At 35.2% G+C, this 17,089-nt stretch overlaps 1 protein-coding gene across 1 annotated transcript in view; it reads left to right on the top strand.

Moving 5' to 3' along the window:
* CACNA2D3 (calcium voltage-gated channel auxiliary subunit alpha2delta 3) overlaps positions 1-17,089 on the top strand; it is a 466,439-nt gene that overhangs the window by 92,663 nt on the left and 356,687 nt on the right. Inside the window, exon 3 of the mRNA XM_026857568.1 lies at positions 8,785-8,901. Within this exon, the coding sequence (XP_026713369.1) occupies positions 8,785-8,901 (117 nt within the window). The remainder of the gene's footprint in view (positions 1-8,784; positions 8,902-17,089) is intronic.

The raw sequence follows: 17,089 nt of genomic DNA, 5'->3' as shown, positions 1-17,089 counted from the left end.
TGTTGCTCACCTTATTTTATTGCTCATTCAGGGAGACATGCTCATGGGGGGACAGGGAGACAATTGTCTAGTTTTTCTGGGATGGAAAATAAGCATTGTCTATAAATGTATATAGAAACCCAGAACAACAGCTCGGGTGTAAGGCAGCCATAGGTCCACAGAAATGGAACAATAAGAAGGGAAAGACACACACAGTGATAGAAGGAAGTGTAATGAGAAAAAACCCAATTATAAAGTCTGATTGAAAGAATGAGTTTGTGGATGTATCCTGTGACTTGACAGCATGAAGCAAGCTGTTTCTTTTGGTTGTCCTTGTTTCCAGTAACCATAAAGGCTTTCCAAGACGACCAATGCAATTTCGTGAACAAAAGAAAATGTTGTAGTATCTCATCCCAGCTGAGAAATTCGTGAAAATACTAAGTTGTCAGGTTCCCTCCTCTGAATCTTTAGTGACTCAGAATAACTATCCAGGATGTGAAAGGACTGTATTCTCAGGTTTCTTAAGTCTTTTGTGAGGAGCAGACTTAATGTACATGCTTCTGATATACTTGCTTTCACCTAAAAATATAGTGATGGCTTTGCTTTGGATGAACATGCCCTCTGGGTCGTATTGTGATTCTGCAGTTTTATACCCATGGGACTTTTTGTTCATTGTCTAAAGCAGTGCATGTGAAATGCTGTAGTGAGTTTTCTAGAGTATCAAGTACATCTTTATGGAAAAGGGCAGTTCCAGGATGTTCTTTTTTTGGTTTAAATAAGGACTTTGTGTTCTCTTCTAAAATAGAAGCAAAGGCATGTATAATTACATAGATAGCTTTTGTAAAATGTATTTTTAAAGCAGTTTTTAATAGTCTTGGTTAGCTGGCTCTTAAAACACACATGTGGGCCTGTGAAGGTGTTTCAGATGTCTAAAAGAATGTACAAGACTATAAATTTTCTTTTTCAACCATTTTCAGTATGATTGAGTTTGTAGTCAGGAAAGATGGTGAGTTGGCACTCTTTTGCAGAAGAGTCTGAAGTCCCCTTGGCCTCTGCCACTGGGCGCTGGAGGTGGCAGCAAGGCAAACCTCCTCAAACGGTTGTTGTTACTCTGGTTAGCCCTGACCCAAACCAACTCTGTTAAAGGGAACGATGGCAGTGTATTCCTGACCTCTGTTCAACTGCTTAGAATTAGATTTAACTAGATGTGTTATTTGGATCACACATTTTTTGTGATGGTTGTTTAGGGGGAGGCTTTTTGACTGCTTCAAGTAAAAATTGCAGTACTGAATTAGTCTTACAGAGCAAGCGTTTGAAACTCCTGCGGTGTGTTTATGTATCTTTTTGTTTATTAGAGAATATGATGATTTATGTATCACCAACGTGACTGCTGCTTTTATTTTATTTGTGCTGGAAAATACTGTATATTGTAGCTTCTATCCTTCCACAGTAGCTCAGCTGTTTTAACCAGCCGTAAATTCAAGACTCTTGTTAATGCTGTTTATGTACCTGTACATATCTAGTTGTGCAAAGGTTTGAGGAGATAGCTTGTGTGGACATGTTTCACAGATAGGACAGAGGAATATTGCTAAATCGGGACTTAAATTGTCTTCTCTTTGATTACTGTTCAGCTTAATGCTTTCACTGACTTAGTTTTGTAGCACTTGCATGTAGCAATGAGGTAAAAATAGGTCAAAGTAAATATCTTTGTAAAATTAAATATGCTGGGGATATAGTGCCCTTGCAATGACTGTTAAGATACATTGTGTGTAAATTATTTTGCAAGGAAAGCAGTAAATATCCTTGTCGAGTCTGCTGATGATAAAACTTCCCAGGATAGATAATCTTTGGCTATAATGTACCAGGTACAGCTTCGAGTAGCTGATCACAGTAAAATGGCATTGCAACAACCATATGGAGATTTTGCATTTCAGAGTGTATTTTACAAAGTAACTAAATGGGAGTTTGAGGCAACAGGAGTTCCTCTGACACCAGTGTGTGGCAAGAGTCAAACATGACAGGCTAATATAGAGCTCCTTGGAGTCTTTTGATGAAGTGAATAAAAATTGCTCTGCAGAGAAGAAAATGAGTGTGCCATCACACTGGTCACTGCTGATGGATTTCATCAACACAAAGAGGTTCAGTAAAGGTTAATAGGAGTGTGTAATGTGGTGTAACACAAACTCCCAATTATTAAGGAGTTCTCTAATGTCAAGGTGAGGAGAAGTATACCATTGTGACTCATCTTTCCATGCAGGTCATGCTGAACTTACCAAAGCGATCTGTGGCCTATTGGGCAGTGCACTAAATGAGTAACCAAGAGAACTTGTTCTGTTTGCAGTTCTGAACTGTTGTGTGACACTGCATGTCACCGAATTTGTGTATATGCTGAATACCCTCGTGTACAGAATGGCGATTATCATAGATATTAATTTTATAAAGTGTACGAAGCTCTGTGGATGAAAAATTCTATACCAGCTCTGAATTTTGTTTATAAATGCTCACCAGCTGTCAACAACAAAATAAAAAGAACTCTTACTATTGCTTATTTTAAGGCCTTTAAAGTTGCTCCACTGAATGCATTTCAGAGTAAGGAGGAACAGATAACAACGTAACAGTGGCAATCTAGTTTAAAAAACCCACATCACCATAGGGTCAGTGTGATCATGGGAAAATACAACATCTTTTACTAAGAAGAGATTCACAGATGAGCCTGTCAGGAGAGTGCACCGTCTGGATTTGCTGTCTCTGCTTGTGGTAGTGCCATCCGACTACCCTTCTGCTCAGTGGAAAAACTCTGATTTCCACTCACATGCACATATAATTTTGGAGACTTTATTTTTATTTGGCTTCACATTCAGGTTTATTCCAACAGTGCATATATAATTAGTGACCCCTCACTTCTAATGAAGTATTTAGAGGCTCTGCTGTATATTTTTAGATCTGCTGAGAACTGCTCTACCATCTCTCGTGCAGAAGGAATACGTGCTGGTGTGGTAAAGCACTGCGAGAGTTTGAGCCATGTAAGGTTTGAACTTTCACTGGTTGTGTCCCATCGATTTGAACACAGAAATTGTTTTAAAATAATATTGTCTTAAAAAATGCTGTGATGGATTCTTCACCTGAAGAACAATTTATATTCTTAGTTTTCATTCAGAAGCTCAGAGCCATATTTTGCTAATAGTGGAAAGCCTTGCTCTGTGCATAGCTCCTTCAATTTTGACAGAACTGTTAATGGTGTAAGGCAGCACCTAATGTGACTACGTTGTCAGTTTGTTCCACATAAATTGTAGGTTTGGGGTTTTATAACAAAAAACCAAAACCCACAAAGTGTAAAAAGGAATAGGTGTTTTTAAAGCACCCTGAATAAATGCCATTTATTTTAAGTTTTATGCAGTAGTGCTAATAACATACACATAAAAAATCATTATACAATGAGAAGAGCATTAAAAATGTGAGCTTTGTTTTTAGATTGCAATGAGGAGTAGATTAGTGAAAGAAAAAATGTTGTTCTTGATGTGTAAAAACATACTATATCATCATCCTTCTTGATCCCAACACTCTAGAAGAACTTGGTCTAGAAATCCAAGGTTACTTTAGGTAGGAAAGTCAACATTAGTGGAGAAATCTATGGGTTTAAGGGTTAAGAATTAACTGAGACAGAAATCTGTTTAAGACTGACATAGCTTTTCACTCTGTAACTGAAGAAACCACATTAAGAGCTGCAAATTGTATTATCCGTAAGCTTTTTGCAGCCTCATTAATTGATTACATTTGACTGTCAGGACATCTCAAATATAGAATTAAAATAGTTCTAATAAGCCAATTAACTCATGTGGCTATTCAAACTAGCGCTTCTGTGCCAAAGGGAGTCGTTGCTAAGACTTACCTGGCAGAGTGGTTGAAGCAAGTTTGAACGGTTCAAGCAGTGCATAACACAGCCTTTCTACTGAGCAATAGACGTTATTTGAAATCACAAGTTGTGATTTAATCAGAAGTGTATGGTTCTGTAATCTCATCTTACATTTGCAATGTTGAGATTTCAATATCTGAAACTTTTTTTGTTTTTTTTAAATGGTATGGTGTAAACATTTTGTTTTTTCATGGAAAAAATGGATAGAATAGATATTTGATCTTTCATTTGTATACTGGTTCTGTGTTTTCATTATAAAACAAAAATATATCCATGCATATATATTTAACATGTATGTGACAAAACCTTTCAAACAGCAACATTTGTAATGTACAACTATGAAGCTATAGCTATGAGTACACCTCAGAGATGTGTATTAGTTCCTAATATGCAACACAAACTGACAGATTACTTTTAAAGGATTGTTACAAAATTCCTGTTGAGGAAATACCTTTCTTTAGTCAGGATGGTAGTGGTATTTACTGGCTCTGAAAATCCCAGGGAGTGGGAAGGATTTCCATCATAAATGTTTGTAGTGTTCTGCACATGTACAAAGCACCCACAGACTTATCAAAAGACTGAGACTAAGGACTGTTTAAACACTTGTAAGTAATTTGAAGTATTTTTATACACAGCATAAAGGCATTTATCTTGGTTTTTTATAAGAATTTATAGAAGTATATACATATAAAAAGATCACATTTCTCTGGAGAAAAAACAAGGAGAAAAAATTGAAACTGTAGTTGACAAAAGGCACATTTCTGAAGTTGTCTTGCTTCAGAAGGGTATTTCTTTTCCTGCCTTGGTCACTCAAGCTGTATGGTTTTTGGTAGGTTTTTTTTTTTATTTGTTGGTTGGTTTGTGGTTTTCTTGTTTTGCTGGTGCGTGTGTGTTTGCTGCTGTTGGTGTTTCAGTGACAAATACTTGGATTGCATTAAATGCTTCAGACCTGAGTTTTGTATAGATTGCTTTCTGGTTTGTTATTTCTAGATGATCATTTATCATGCAAAAAAAAACCCAAACCCCACACCTAAATCCATGAAATGCATTAAAAGTTCTGACAGTGAAGTACTGTCTGTCTTTCCTTGGCACTTATGTGAAATGATCTGGCAAAACAGATACTCAGGAAATAATGTATTTTTTGTGTGCTTTCTCAAATGATAAATGTTCTTGTCTCTCTGGAGAATTTCTTACCAAATGCTGATTTTTGCAAGCAGAAAGAATCAGCATTTCAAATTTTCTTTTCTTTTTTTTTATAATGCAGGAAATCAGAAGTTGTATCTGCTCAATCTTCTAGTCAATTGGAAACCACTTATCAAAAGAAATGTCCAACTGTGACTAACATTTTATACACTTTTGTTATGCAAGTCCATTATTTATAGCAAAGTTAGGGCTGTTTTATCTCCTTTTAAGAGCAGTACAAATGTGTTACTGGGTATGTTACAAATGTTGATGAGAATTTTTTCAGTATCTCTTATTAGAATAAAATTATAGTATGTTGAACAAAATTGATCATTGTGTTTTAAACAAAAAAATCTTTGTCATCAAATTCATCTTATTTTACAGTGGAGGGAAATGGCTATTTAAGGCATTGCTTGGAAGAGGCATTAAGAGTAACAGTAATACAAGGCAGCTTGCAAGTCCAGAATATAAAGGACAGCCTGTCCCAGAAGCTAGTTTTTCTCACCACTGCCCATGATGGCATTTTGCTTAATTGCAACCACAGTGTCACACTGCTGTTTTCTCAGGATTACGTCAAGATAAATAATTTAAGAACTATTTAAAATTTATTTCAAAGGGTCTATGTCTTTGCTGTTTTAGCTCATTTATTTAAATCAAAACCGAATTTTATATGTAAAATCTAGTGGCAGGGAGGCGATGAGAGCCTGGAGGCCAGACAGCCTCTGCGGTGAAAGGAAAAGAGCCCGTTATTAGTGACGTCCTTTGTTACAGTTTTATTGTGGTTTTTGTTTTTTCACTATCTGCTGTGATTCAGGTTTCTTGCATTGATAGTTATTACAAAATCAACCGCTTTGTAGATTGAATCTAAATTCCCAGCCTCATTCACATGGAATACTAAACGGAAGTGCATAGACACGCACAGATTAAGCTGGCACCTCTTCCCTACAGACACAATCACTAGAGCACAAGGATACTAAAAACAGCTGGTGTTTTATCCAACCACATAATTTCTTCTGTTTTGGAACCTTCCACCGACGGCTGAAAAAATAATAGAAGTATTTTTACGGCAATGAAATACTGAATGTAAAATACCTATTATGTAAACCTCTTGGTTGCCAAGGTCTTGCAGATCAAGTAAATACTCCTAGTTTGTTGCAAATGTTCTTGAAGGTTTCCAACAATTGGCTAGACATGCACCATGCAAGATGTGTGGTCTTTTGAAATAGAACTTTAAAACTATCTTCTGTTTCCTCCAATTTATTTTGGAACTTTGGCATTTAAATTAGGAAAAAAAGAATTTATGTACTGTGAGCTAGCTTCATTGTAAAATAATAAATTATCAGTTAATATATCATTCCTATCTATTTTGAGTGCAAGTTGTTATTAATTTTCAAAAGCACCAGTTACTCAGAAGTGAGAAGTGTGGCTTTTTAATACGTTCTCACAATAGCCTAATAGACTGCATGGTATAATTCTCTGTGCCTGGAAAATTTGTTGGCTCCAACTGCACCATTCAGTTTTAACACAAATGCAGTGAGTAATTGCCTGGTTTTCTTCACCTGATGGCAAAAGTTAAATCAATAAACTTGATGACATGAAAACAATCTCCTGAAGTGATGCCTTTTTGGAATACTTTCTAAGAACTCAAAGGTCAAGTCTGAAGTAAATAATTTTTATCAGAACCTAATATGTTGAAAATAATCTGTGTGGCTTGAAATAAGTGATTCAAATTTGTCCTTGATCTATTGACATAAAGTGATATGTTCATGGCAGTGCATTTTATTTTTTTTCTAAATTCTTCAAAGCTTCAAGTCCTGTGGGATGTGGACAGACTTTGACATCATTAATTGACTGGGAATGTTTTCAATTTATTGTTATTTACTAAACTTTATCACAGTTAGTATCTGTTACAATAACATTTACCTCTTGTCTACTGTGTTCTTGTATATTCTTAGTAAATAAAAAAATTAATATTTTTCTATTTTAGACAAATCACTGTGCTATCCTAAATTAACTTTTTCAGAGTGGAGAATAGTGAGTTTAGTAATGGCACAAATGGACTTGCAGAGTTGAAATCAGAACTCTGCTTATGGCATTTAAATACAGACCAAGAAGGGGAAAGAACCAAATCTCCCCTCCTGTCACCAGGGAGCAAAATGCAGGTGGTCTGCTTGAGGTTTCTTAGATTGCTTAGACTACTATTAAAATCTCAAATAGAATAGAACCTCATAAGAGGAAATAGTGTGGAAAAAATGAAATTATTACTGAAATTGCAGAATATAAAAAATTGAGTGTCCTAAATATTTAGTGACAACTTTGCATTTCTTAACCTTATGAAATTGTCTGCAAATGATGTTTTATCAAATATTATTTGCTTATCAAAACATTTACACAAGTTTTTACAGAGCAGTATAAAGTTTAAAGCAAGTCCAAAGTGTCACTTTTCCTTGAAAATTAGTTTTGTCAGAAGGAATGGATACAATATGTGCAGGCATTCTCTTACAACAGAGTCTGTCCTTCCCTCACCAGCCTGGACATGACTATTCAAGTTGATCCAGGTGCTTCGAGCCATTGTTTTTGATGCCGTTATGACTCCAGAGAGAGAAGGAATAATATAAGTTTTAAACATAATCGTAATTCCCTAGGCAAATTTTAAGGATAAATCTTTTTAATAATACCAGCTCATTTTATTGGCTCAAGTATTGTGCTGTGGGTTCCTCTAAGAGTCTGATTTTAGATGTTTGGAAGGTGTGCTTTGCACATAGGCTAAAGCTGGCAGAAGCCAGGTATGCTTTTCACCTTCTTCAGAGTATCATGGAGGTGCAAGGGTACAATAATGGGCAATGATTGGTTCGTCACAACCATACGTGCATTAAAGAGAGATAAGCAAACAATAACTAGACTGAAAGCTTTTCAGAGTACAGGCTATAGGGGAATTGGAAAGAGGAACGTTCTCACTATGATGGTTTTGTATATTTTATTCCTACAGACTTCTTTGTAAACACTGAGAAGAAAAAAAGTTGATATGCAGAAAATAGAGGATAAAAAAAAAATTGTTTTGATTATATTTTTAGTGCTTAGTCAGTCTGAGAGCTATTCAAATGGTGAAAAAAGACCATAAGGTAATGCTCATCCATATTGTATAAAGGATAGTTCTGTGTTTGCATTTGGATAAAGGCTCATGTTTGTGTGGTTTGTTTGAAAAGTGAAGAATGTCTAGATAAGCTTGTACTTTAAGTATTCATAATGTAACTGTTTTATAAAGCTTGTGAAATAGTCATCTACAGGAAGTTCAGCTGAGGAGGAGGAGGAGTCTGTGTTGCTGAGGCGCAGTGGATTGCCAAGCATATCACTGGGTTTAAATGATTTTTGGATGGGATATGAGGATTTTTATTACTTTTTTTTGGCTGTTGTTCAGTTGTGGGGACGGGTAATTTAAACATTGTGAAGGGGAATTATGATTTTCCTACAGTGCATGAGATAAATATTTCTATTTTATTTTCTTAACAGAGTTCTGGTTCTAACCCAGTTGTTCTATCCCTGTGACAGCATCTTGGCACAAAGCAGCCTTCTGACACACAAATAAACATGAAATAAATGAAGAATGTCAGCAAAAGTGTAATATAAAACTAATAATTAGTTGTCAAAATTTCAGCTGGTTCACTGTGAATAACTTTTCCCTTTTTTTTTTTTTCCTTTTTTTGTACCAGAAATACAAAGAATATGAGAAGGATGTTGCAATAGAAGAAATCGACGGCCTTCAACTTGTGAAAAAGTTAGCGAAGAATATGGAAGAAATGTTTCATAAAAAGTCTGAAGCTGTACGGGTAAGCAGCAGGTCAATCTGCTGTTTCATTCTATGTTGTAAAACTAAGTATATAATTTAGGCTCTGCTCTGAAGGCTTTGCTAGTGATTGAAGGTGCTGAAGTGGAAATGCTAAAACACTCAGAAGTATTTTAGTATCGGTGTTCGAGAGAATAGATGTAAACTATTTATAACATCAGCAGATAAATTCAGGAAACTGTAACTAGGTTTGGACTACATTTTCCCATATGAGTTTGTAAGGTATCACTTGTGTTCAGTAAAACAGAACTACATATGGCTGTGTGTTAAAATGCTAGATTTCAAAATATCAAACCAAAGCAGACTTAATTTCACTGCTCACTATTATAAAAATAGTATTGCAGAGAATATTCTGAGTTCAGTAACCGTCCTTTAGTTAAAATCTAGAAAAAGCAGCTACCTCAAATGGGACTAAATCCAAGAGTCCTCTAATTGTGGTAAGTACTACATCACTCCAAAGGCAACTTAAGTAACTACACTGAGCTTTCTGTACACCTGTAGGGTTTGGTGTATTTGGGGTTTTTTTTGATCTCCATTCTGATTCTTTTTTTGTAGTAGTTTTGGTGTCCTATTAGATTTACTATAAAAAAGGGAAAATTTCTGATTTCTGTGTTTTACTATATTAAATAGGAATTCATTGTAACACGCATTTTTTAACAGTTCCTGTTACATCACCGGTATCAACAAACTAACAGGACATTATGATGAGGCCATTTACCACCAGCTACTCCTTCAGCCAGATTTGTCTGCTCAGTTGAGTTGGAAGTCTTTGTGTCTCAACTGTGGAGCTGGAGGCATCACCCAAGGACAGGGATTCTATTTGTATAACTGTAGATACAATTTCACCTTCAGGCTTTTATTTGTTATGGTGCAGAAGGGAGGAAGGAATTCGTATATGTTTTAGAGGTTGAATTTTCTGGGCTGGCAGTGAAGTGTAAAACCTATTTCAGCTTGTAAACTGAGCACACTTGGCAGGGAGACAGAGAAAGACAATAAACATGGAACCCCACAATGCTACTTTTACAGTCTGTTTTTCAGAGAAAAATTGCACTTTAAGATGTGAGCAACAGCTTCCAGAAGCCTGCAAAATACTGACTGGGGGGTGGTAGTGGTGGTGAGTGATGTTTTCCTTGTTCCTTAGCAGAGAAAACTGCTGCCCTGAGATCATAACAATGTGGAAAAAAAAACCAACACCAAAAAAAACCCCAAAAAAACCCAAAAAACCCAGAACATTCTTGGAGCTGCACTCATTTAGAGCAAGAAGTGACCAGCAAGCTGCACACTTGCTGGTCAGGGGAGCAATGTTATATCAGTACGGAGTGCTATTGGGGAAGAGCAGTTTGTCTCTCAATTGGAGCTTTGCAACAAATGTTTTCTAATGTTTGTGTGTTTAGAACTGGTTTGGCCTCTTCATACAGATGGTGTTTTTATCTAAGGAGGAAAAAAAATAAAACAGGACTAATATAGGCCACCATGGTCTGAGTAAAAATGAGCCCAGACTCTGTGAAGTTTAACCATACGTATAGTATTGTGTGAAAGGGTTTTAGTGCTGGAAAAAGTGACTGAAATCCAGAGCCGTCTTTGGAAGGTTTCCATCTTTGGAAAGGAAGCTAGAAGCTTGGTTTGGACAGGGTCAGTTCTATTAAAAAATTATCTGTTTAGTGTACCTTCCAATAAAGTTGTTCTTTTTGCACAATTACAGAATGTGGTCCATCTTGGTTGCTAGAGATGTAGTGAGTGACCTTTGTTCTGGCAATAAATAGTGCTGAGTAGTTTATGTCCTAATAAGTACAAAATCCTTTGGTACAGTGCAGGTTTTGCATGAATACCGTCTTTGGTACATGATAACTAATTTTCTCCTCATATCTGGAAAGATAGGAGTTACAAATCTTCTATGGACCTAAGAACTCTGTTCCATGCTGAGACAAATACTGCATCATCTTGCCTGTAAAATAATAGAATTTTGACCTAAGCTTTTGATGAAGACTTGTATGAAGAACACTGAAACCTAGAATTCTAACTATTATTTTAGATATGCTGGTGGTAATGTTGGGGTAAGTACTAAATGAAGAGTACCTTACAAAATATGTCTCAGCCCTAGAAATAATGGGGTGACCATTGTGAGGGTTCAAACCTAAGTGCTCAGAAAATGTGTTCCAATGTTACCCCAAACTGTTACCCTAGGCCGCTCATTGAATTAGCTTCAAGTAGTCATCAAAAGTCATGGCTTACTGCAAAACACTTTTTATATAAAACATTTTAATCAACATACTTTTTCAGGTTCTAGCAGACGTAGTAATCTGTGACAACTATTCAGAAAGCCACAGTATATAAAATGCTTAATTTGTACAAAAGGCCAAGAAGAAAGACCCGAAAATATAGAAGCAGGATGGCTTGGAAAGGCCTTCAGTTTTTTTGTTTTGCTTTATGCTTTCAAACACATTAACTTGTTCAAAGCTACTAATCACATTTGAACTCTCTTCTCCCTCTTCCCCCTTTATATTCTGGTTGAATTTTTATCTTTCTGTCTCATTGCTTTTCATAATGATTAGTTGGTTCAGTGTGATTTTTATCATATTCATCCCCTGTTTGAATTACCCTTCAGTATGCAATTATCCTATCACAGAATGTCCTATTTTTGTGCTGTCAGATACATAAAATAAATGGAAAACTGAAAGTGCTAAACCAATTATATAACCTTTTGTCATCTACTTACTGATGGAAACCCTTGCAAGCAACTTTCCCCCCCTCCCCAGCATTCACTATTTACCTTAGATTTATGTCAGTGCAGGATATTCCTGTTAACTATTTCCTTCCTAATACTGTCCTACTTGATCAAATTTGAGAGGCAACTTCAGACTTTATTTTGAAATATTTGTGACATAATTTAAGTTAAAACCACTGAAGAGTGGTTTTGACTCAGTGTCAATGCTTTGTTTTAAGCTGTGACAAATGTAGGTGTATCCATTTACCTCAAGACTAAGATGCTTGAGTTGGGAGGAATCGTACCGCCCATAAGGTGGTATAAGCAGAAATGTTTCCTGCATTGTTCAGCAGTGGGTTTAATTTTACAGCCAAACCCAGATGTTCCCCTTGAGAGCCTTGCGTAGTCTGTGTCACTTGTGGTATTGCTTCAGTTGCTTTTTGTTAACTTTTAGTGATTTCATCCCTAGGAAATGTACTTGATCAGTCTTAATTTAAAGTTAGCTGTAAATTATTTTTTTTTTAAATTTTAGAATGTTTTATGATACTTTAGTGACTGCACTCATTTGAAGCTGAAGAGGAATAGAGCATGATGATGCAATGCACAGTAACAAATGATTACTGCAACAAACTTGATAGTGAAAAAGAAGTGGAATTAAAGCTATTCATTTGGTGCTTTTATTTTTCCTAGTTAATGGTGTAATAGGAAAAAAAAACAACAACAAACAAACAAAGGAAGACAGAGGGAAGTTGAAAAGAAAGCCAAATGAAAGATAAATAAGCTATTAGGGAATATTCAAAAAGCTATTATTGAAACTTTAGCTATGCAGTTAAATTTCTATTTTCATTAATATTTCTTTACAAGTGGAGAGAATCCTTTAAAAATGTTGATTTACATGTAAGATGGCAAATCAAGTGTTAAGGATTATTTTTCTTCAAGGCAACCACCATTGCTGCAGTGGAAAATGCAAATCAGATATTTCTTTTTATTAACTTTTCCTACTGTAGCTACCTGGTGTTCATTGTGAAGCTGATTCTCATTATAACTGTACTGTGAAAAGTAATTGCTGTTGTACAGTAATTCAATTTCAGTGCATTCATGCATCAGTAAGCCAGTGGGGTTTATCTAGAGAAGCCTGGGACTTTAAAGCTTTTTATCATGAAATTCCACATGCAGACAAACATTCTTCCAAGGAGGAGAATATCATCACTTAAATTTAACAAACATTGGTGATGATGAGAAATGGATTTCTTTCCACTGATGATTTTTACACCAGTATTTAAACTGTTTTCAAATACTATTAGGATGATATTGTTTATGCACAGTGAAATGTATGAGTTCGAAATGGTTTTGCTTATTCATATATATTTCTGGTTTGCACATTTTAGTATGTGGGTGTATATATGTGTGGGTACCTATCTTTACAGACATTCATTTTGAGGTTTATATGTGTTATGTCAACAGATGCAATTTACAATGATTTTTTTGCATATATTAGCAAAGTATTAAATTACATGTACTGCATCCATGTGTTTCCAAGCAAATACTGGTAAATTGATGTCCTGATCAATAAATTAATTTTTATTTAAAATAAGTGAAGCTATATGTTAGTGAATGTAAAATGTACTTGTCTGGACGAACACAGAGATACTAGCAAGTAATCCAAAACTGAGAATGAAAGGTCCTAAACAGAGAAAGTTTCATTCTCTGCAGTGCTCTCAATAGACTTGTTTATGAAAGCCTAGTAAAGGATTCATACTGAATATTGTAGTCCGTGAATATATAGCTTTTATTTACAAATCACCCACAACTACTTTACTGTTTTCTTGGGTGTATTTGTAATTTAACTAATTTTTGGTGTGTAACTTAACATTAAATTCTTCTCCATTTGATCAGACAAATTGGTACAGATGTTATTTTTGGTTTTTGGTTGGTTGAGAGTGGGATTTAGAACTGGATTTTGAAAATAGATGCTTACGTAGACCAGTTTCTTAGCCACTGTTAAATACCTTTCAGTTCCAGGATTTATTTCAGCCATTCGCTTTAAGGTTGATGCTTTCAGTTGATGTCAGTAAACTCATTCAGAAGTGTAATCCCAGAAAACAAACTAAATAAAACTCAAGTTTTAGAAAGGTGTCATTGTTTTACATGCTCTCATTGATAAGGAAGTTTTTATATGATCTTTTAGGGGTTTCTTTTCTTCTTAGAGTGGATAATTTTTGTCATGTTTTTGGTTGAGGTTATTGACTGCTTCCACCCCGCACCCACCCTCCGTTTGTATTTGAACCTTTTGCCAGTGGTTAAATCGCTACAAGTGTCATCAGAATCGGGGAGGGGTTACAGGGAAAGAGAGTCTGTATCGTCACTGAGGAAAGGCAGAGAAAGCTCAGCCATGAGAAGGGATTGGAGAGCATAGTGAATTGAAAGGGCAGTAGGGGTGGTATAGAAGGGACCGGAATAAATTATGGGAGCTTTATTTAATGGATGAGGAATAGAGGCAAAAAAATTATTGTGATATTACACAGATCTTGGGAACCTGATGAAGAAATAAAACAATCAAAAAGCAAAGAAATGCACCTTTTTGTTTGGTAGTTTTGGACCTATGTTCCTAATTCCACTGAACTGTTTTCTGGTTTTATGTGTGTGTGTCTCTGTGACCGAAGCAGTTATAGTTCTGAATATAGGGGGAGTATATCTGTTGAATTAGATAAAATAACATTTTTACTCAGGTAAGTTTTTTTTTTTAAAAAAAAAAGTCTGGCTTGAATTAATATGTTGCATTGAAAGTACATTTAACACATATATTATATTGCAGGAGCATTTAACTCTAAGTGCAAGTATTAATCTGCAGGGTTATCTAAGTAGGTTATAGAGCTGATCTGTGGGTAACCACGTTGTTGTTGCCTGGACTTTCATAGGATCTGCAAAGCTTTGGATCTTTTATGCACCTTGGAGCTCAGAGCACTTCCCAGCAGTATAATTGTCTTACTTTATATCAGAGATCAAATATATCAAATAGATACTACAGACATTACCAGCATCCTAGGTCCGTTGTGTATTTGGTTTTCTGGTGCAGACATCATTCTGTATAAAATAATCTGATATTCCTTCCAATATGGTTTTAAGTGGGATTTTAAAATAAATCACCTGCATAATTTTCTGCCATTTATTTCTTAACATATAATCTGTGAATTGAGAATTGCTGGAACGTAATCCCTCAGTTTACATGTTCCTGCATACTACAGAATTTTTGTAAAATCTGTTCAGTCAGGGAAGTTGAGGTTGTCACCACTATGTCATGCCAGCTGGGACAGAACATTTTTACATGGTGGAGTTTGGTATTTAGATTGCGCTTTTGTTGACTTGGAAGATGAAAAGTAGTGGCTGCCTTCAGTGCCTAAAGAAAAATTGAGGCCACATTGAGGAATATTCCAGGTGAATTTTGAACTGATTTTTTTTGGAGACTGTTTTAAATGTACACTGAATTCCAGGTCACTGTGTATTTTATTACAGTGTATTTTTATTCTGATTTTCTATCGCTTTGATCAAGGTTAGATTGGGAATCACATTCTTGAGAAGCAAATAATCATTCATGTTTCATATTCATATAATAGAAAATAGAAAGGACTTAAATGTCAAAAGTTATTACTTTGCTAGACTCATTATTTCTAAGTGTAGATTAAACACTTTATCACTATCCATTCTGTTCCCTCATTGAGCTAATTTGCATCTGCAGAATTAGAAGGAAGAAAAATGAATGTCAACATGCACTCTTTAAAACTGTGCTGCTCCGTGGGTGCTATTCTGAACCCTGATTTTTATTTTTTGTTTTTTAATATAGTAAGACAGATTGTTTTTTATCAGCAGATGGAAATGGATAAAAAATACCATTAAGTTTATAGAATTATGGGAGGAAAAAATTATAAATGGTTGTGGGTGGAAGGAAATTATGGTGAATCTACCCAGTGTAACTATAAATAGTTTTAAATGACAGAATAAAGACATAATGAATAAAGGAGAGATGGCTACAGTTCTGTTAATTAGTGCCAACAAATTAAAGGTTTTCAGCAATATTTTTGTATTCACATTTAGTATTTTAACTGTAATTGTTGCTAGTTACTTTTGGTACCATCTGAATTTTGCTCATAGTTTTACCGTCTCCTTCATATGTGATTTCTGTTTTCTGATTTCTGGTCTCAAAGCATTATTTATTTTTTGGCAAATTAGACTACACTGGAAAATGAAAAGGTGGTTAGCAATTCGCTGACAGTCAGTAGAGTATTCAGTAGAATAATGCATAAACTTGATAGTCATACTCTGAAGAACATTTAAAGGCACAGTAAATATTTTTCTCATTTATTGCCATTGCACTTAAGGTTTACTTTTGATAAATGTGTAGAGGTTAGGATCTTCGTCAAATGAAGCATTGGCAAATCTATTCTAGTGGAGATCAGCTAGATCACATATTGCTTCTTTGCTTTTTAGTTCTTTGAATTTCCCAAGAAATATGTTTCCCAAGAAACATGTGTACTGCTATCAATTCTGAAAGGGGAAAAAAAAAAAAGTTTATTTTTATTGGAGCATAGGGGTGGGCTTCTCTTATCCTTAACTTCATCCCCATCACACAGCTACAATATGAGTGCTCAGGCTTGTTGCTGGTGAACAAAAGAAATGAAGGAAAAAGGTGCAATCAATTTATTTCATACCTGCACTACCTGTGTAATGGAATACATAGGTTTAATGAAACTTAAGGAATTTTCTGTAGATCTCTCTTAATCATAGCAGGGAGCTCAAGTGCATTGATTAAATCTTTATCTAACTCTTATATGTCCTGAAATCCAGATTAGCTGAATCTACAGAAAGCTATTCTTTAAATAGCTAGTGGTGGAGGGGAAGAGGCAAAACCTGAAAATCTTAGTTGCTTCTTCTTATGTATACTGTTTGTCAGCATTTAACTATCACAGAACGCACAGAAAGCCAACAAAAAACAGGGAGATCTTTCATCTGCTGCTTAATAATTTATTTTTTAACTGTTCAGGAATGCCTTCATTGCAAAGACTTCAATTAGATCAAAATAATTTTGTAAATAAACCTTTTTTATCTGCTCAAAATGAATTTTCTCTTTTCAGTCTCTGAATACTAATATGTATTAAAGAAAAAATATGAACTTGCTAGGTACATTTTTTGAGGAAGTATCAGTTCATGTTGATCGTCTTTAGGAGATTCAGGGATATGTATTTGTCAGGATTTTCAGGGAGTTATGTTACATGCAGTGTTTAGGAACTACTGTTTCCTAAATGTATGCTTTCATGGCTCTGCAAATGTGGAGCTTTCATTGTCTTGGTACAGATTGAAATAAATATCTACAAAAAATGAAGCAACTTGAACTATGCTTTGCATTTTGCTGTCTTTAAAGTTCTGGCATGTTTGTATATTTAAAAAAAAAAAAAAAAAAAAAAAAAAAAAA

Source organism: Athene cunicularia, assembly GCF_003259725.1.
Source record: "Athene cunicularia isolate RWA chromosome 12 unlocalized genomic scaffold, athCun1 chr12_part1, whole genome shotgun sequence".
In the NCBI taxonomy this organism is placed as follows: Eukaryota; Metazoa; Chordata; class Aves; order Strigiformes; family Strigidae; genus Athene; species Athene cunicularia.
Note: the sequence above shows the minus strand (reverse complement) of the source record. Positions and strands in the feature narration are given on the sequence as shown.